Source organism: Geospiza fortis, unplaced genomic scaffold, assembly GCF_000277835.1.
Source record: "Geospiza fortis unplaced genomic scaffold, GeoFor_1.0 scaffold413, whole genome shotgun sequence".
NCBI lineage: Eukaryota > Metazoa > Chordata > Aves > Passeriformes > Thraupidae > Geospiza > Geospiza fortis.
This window is the reverse complement of record NW_005054386.1, coordinates 131,149-131,563: the sequence shown is the minus strand read 5'-3', so window position 1 is coordinate 131,563 and position 415 is coordinate 131,149. Positions and strand designations below refer to the sequence as shown.

The 415-nt window shown below is 71.1% G+C and overlaps 1 protein-coding gene across 1 annotated transcript in view; it reads right to left on the bottom strand.

Moving 5' to 3' along the window:
* Positions 1–415, bottom strand: part of HBEGF (heparin binding EGF like growth factor) — a 6,604-nt gene that overhangs the window by 5,100 nt on the left and 1,089 nt on the right. Inside the window, exon 2 of the mRNA XM_005425369.2 lies at positions 358–409. Within this exon, the coding sequence (XP_005425426.1) occupies positions 358–409 (52 nt within the window). The remainder of the gene's footprint in view (positions 1–357; positions 410–415) is intronic.

Sequence of the window (415 nt, the reverse complement as noted above, 5' to 3'; positions counted from 1 at the left end):
CCAGGAGGGGCTCCGATCCTCCCGGCCAAGCGGCTGAGACCCGGGACCCCCTGGAAGCCGCCCTGCAGGAGACTTCAGGAACATGGACAGCCCCTAGCAGGAGCGCCGCTGCTCCGTGCTGGTGCCCCACGGGCTACTCCCACTCTGATCTGGGGCCGCCGGGGCTCGGTATGTGGGACTGCTCCCACCCACCACTGCAAGCCCCTCCGAAGCGGAACCGGAGCTGCTGCCAGGGCACCTGCAGGACTGAGCCGAGCCCAGCTCGGCACCTTCGCGACCTCTCCGGCTCTGACTGCCCCCAGCCCAGCCCGTTCCGAGACCCCGGCCCCTCCCTGGGACCCCTTATCCCGTCCCTACCTCTCGGCAGCTCGCTGAAGTCGTCCCCCGAGGCCGCTCCGCCGCCCTCCTTCTCCGG